This window comes from Erigeron canadensis, chromosome 3 (genome assembly GCF_010389155.1).
Source record: "Erigeron canadensis isolate Cc75 chromosome 3, C_canadensis_v1, whole genome shotgun sequence".
Classification (NCBI taxonomy): Eukaryota; Viridiplantae; Streptophyta; class Magnoliopsida; order Asterales; family Asteraceae; genus Erigeron; species Erigeron canadensis.
The window spans coordinates 5,015,579-5,017,445 of NC_057763.1; the positions used below are offsets into that span (position 1 = coordinate 5,015,579).

At 36.8% G+C, this 1,867-nt stretch overlaps 1 protein-coding gene across 1 annotated transcript; it reads left to right on the forward strand.

The window, feature by feature from the left end:
* The first annotated feature begins 327 nt into the window (after window positions 1-327).
* Window positions 328-1,756, forward strand: LOC122591406. The gene is made up of 2 exons (XM_043763677.1): window positions 328-1,623; window positions 1,739-1,756. The coding sequence occupies exons 1-2, from the start codon at window positions 328-330 to the stop codon at window positions 1,754-1,756; spliced, it is 1,314 nt and encodes a 437-aa protein (XP_043619612.1).
* The last annotated feature ends 111 nt before the right edge of the window (window positions 1,757-1,867 follow it).

Below are 1,867 nucleotides of genomic sequence, written 5' to 3' on the forward strand. Positions count from 1 at the left end.
GTACGGGTTTTGACTGTTGATTGAGATTGAAAGTGAGAATACCTGGTTTACTCCAAAACCGGTATTTGTTCTTTTATTGTTTACTTTGATAAACCGAGATTCTGCTCAAATTTTCATTTGAAAACCGGTATTTGTCCCTCATAAACCAATTCCGGTATTAGTTCTTTTATTTTCAAAACCGGTTTTAGTTGACTTCAGTTGGTGTTGTGTGTTGAAATACCTGGTTTACATCAAAACCGGTATATGTCCTTCTTTTCATCAATTTCTAGGAAAAGTCACTCTGTCCAAATTTTACCAGACTTACAATCGATTCTTCTTTTCTGAACAATGGCTTCTCAAGATTCTTTAATTCTTGGTAACGAATCAAGACCTCCTGTACTGTATCGTGACTGTTACCCACTCTGGAGGAATAGATTCTTGAAATGGATTAAGAAACAACCTCTGGGGACTGATATTCTTGCTTCAATCAATGATGGTCCATTTGAACACATCAATCCAGTCACCAAAGAACCCCTTCCCCCTGAGAGTTGGAATACTACTCAAAGAAACAGAACTCAAGGTGATAATCTTGCTTTACATCATCTCTACATGGCACTTCCAAATGATATCTACTGTAATGTAGACTCATATGACACTGCAAAGGACATCTGGGATGAATTAGAAAGACAACTTCAAGGATCTGATCTCTCATCCACCATTCGCCTCTCAAATGTTCTTCATCTATATGAAACCTTTAAACAAGAAAAGGCTGAATCTCTTCTAGATGCCTACACTCGTTTTTGCACTGTCATTAATGCTTTAAGAAAAGAGAAGGTTAAGAAGACTGAGATGGAATTGAAGATCAAATTCTTGAACTATCTTGATCCTGTCTGGCATGAGTATGGTACTCAACTAAACCAACATTATGACTTTAAGGATCTTACCATTCACACTCTGTATGAGAAGTTGAAGCTCAATGTTCGTGATGTCAAGGCAAAACAAGCCTCCTCTTGTGAACAACTCATTTCAGATCCTCTTGCTTTAGTTGCTAACAGAATGACTCATCCACTCTTCAATTCCAATGCTGCTAATATCATTCCAGATCTTGATTCTTGCAATATCAATGCCTCTGAGTTGGATGACAAGGAACAACAAATGTACAATGACTTGGCATGTTTCACCCGATCTTTCAAGACAAAGTATTTCAACAAGAAGCCAACAAATAATCAACTTCGTACATCTTCAGTGTCCTCTTATGCTCGTAATAATCAATCACCAAAGTTTCACACCCCGTCTGAGAATGCTGGACCTGAAAAGAAATTTGATGCTCCAAAGTCATTTGAAAAGAAGATTCTGGAAAAGAAGCCTGAAGACAAGAGATGTTACAATTGTGGTCAAATAGGACATTTTGCTATCCATTGTTCCAAACCAAAGAAGAAGAACTCTACTTATTATCAGAATAAACTCTTGCTTGTTAAGCAACAAGAAAGTGGAGTTGCACTTCTTGCAGAGGACGATCAGTGGTTACATCTGTCAGATGAAGAAACTGAGGAACTGGCTGCAAACGTTTGCTTCATGACCAAAATCAAACGATCCAAAGAGCTTGAAGAAGAAGGTAACAGTTCAGAATCTGATGATGATGAGGTATGTCATATCCCTAAATATGATCTTGCTCATTTAGTGAACAATTGTGAACAAACTGATTTTACAAACGTCTCATTGAAGGAAGAAGTTGCAAAATTAACCTATGCTTTACAAGAAAAGGAAAATTCTTTAACTAAAGTCAAACAAGATTTTAACACTCTTCAAAAGGATTTTAAAGAATTTACAACCAGTAATGCATCGGTTTCTTTTACTACTTCTTCTGAATTGCTTCTTTCCAATCAAG

Excerpts from the sequence above, each read along its gene's own strand:
- LOC122591406 (XM_043763677.1), top strand. The coding sequence starts at position 328 with ATGGCTTCTCAAGATTCTTTAATTCTTGGTAACGAATCAAGACCTCCT.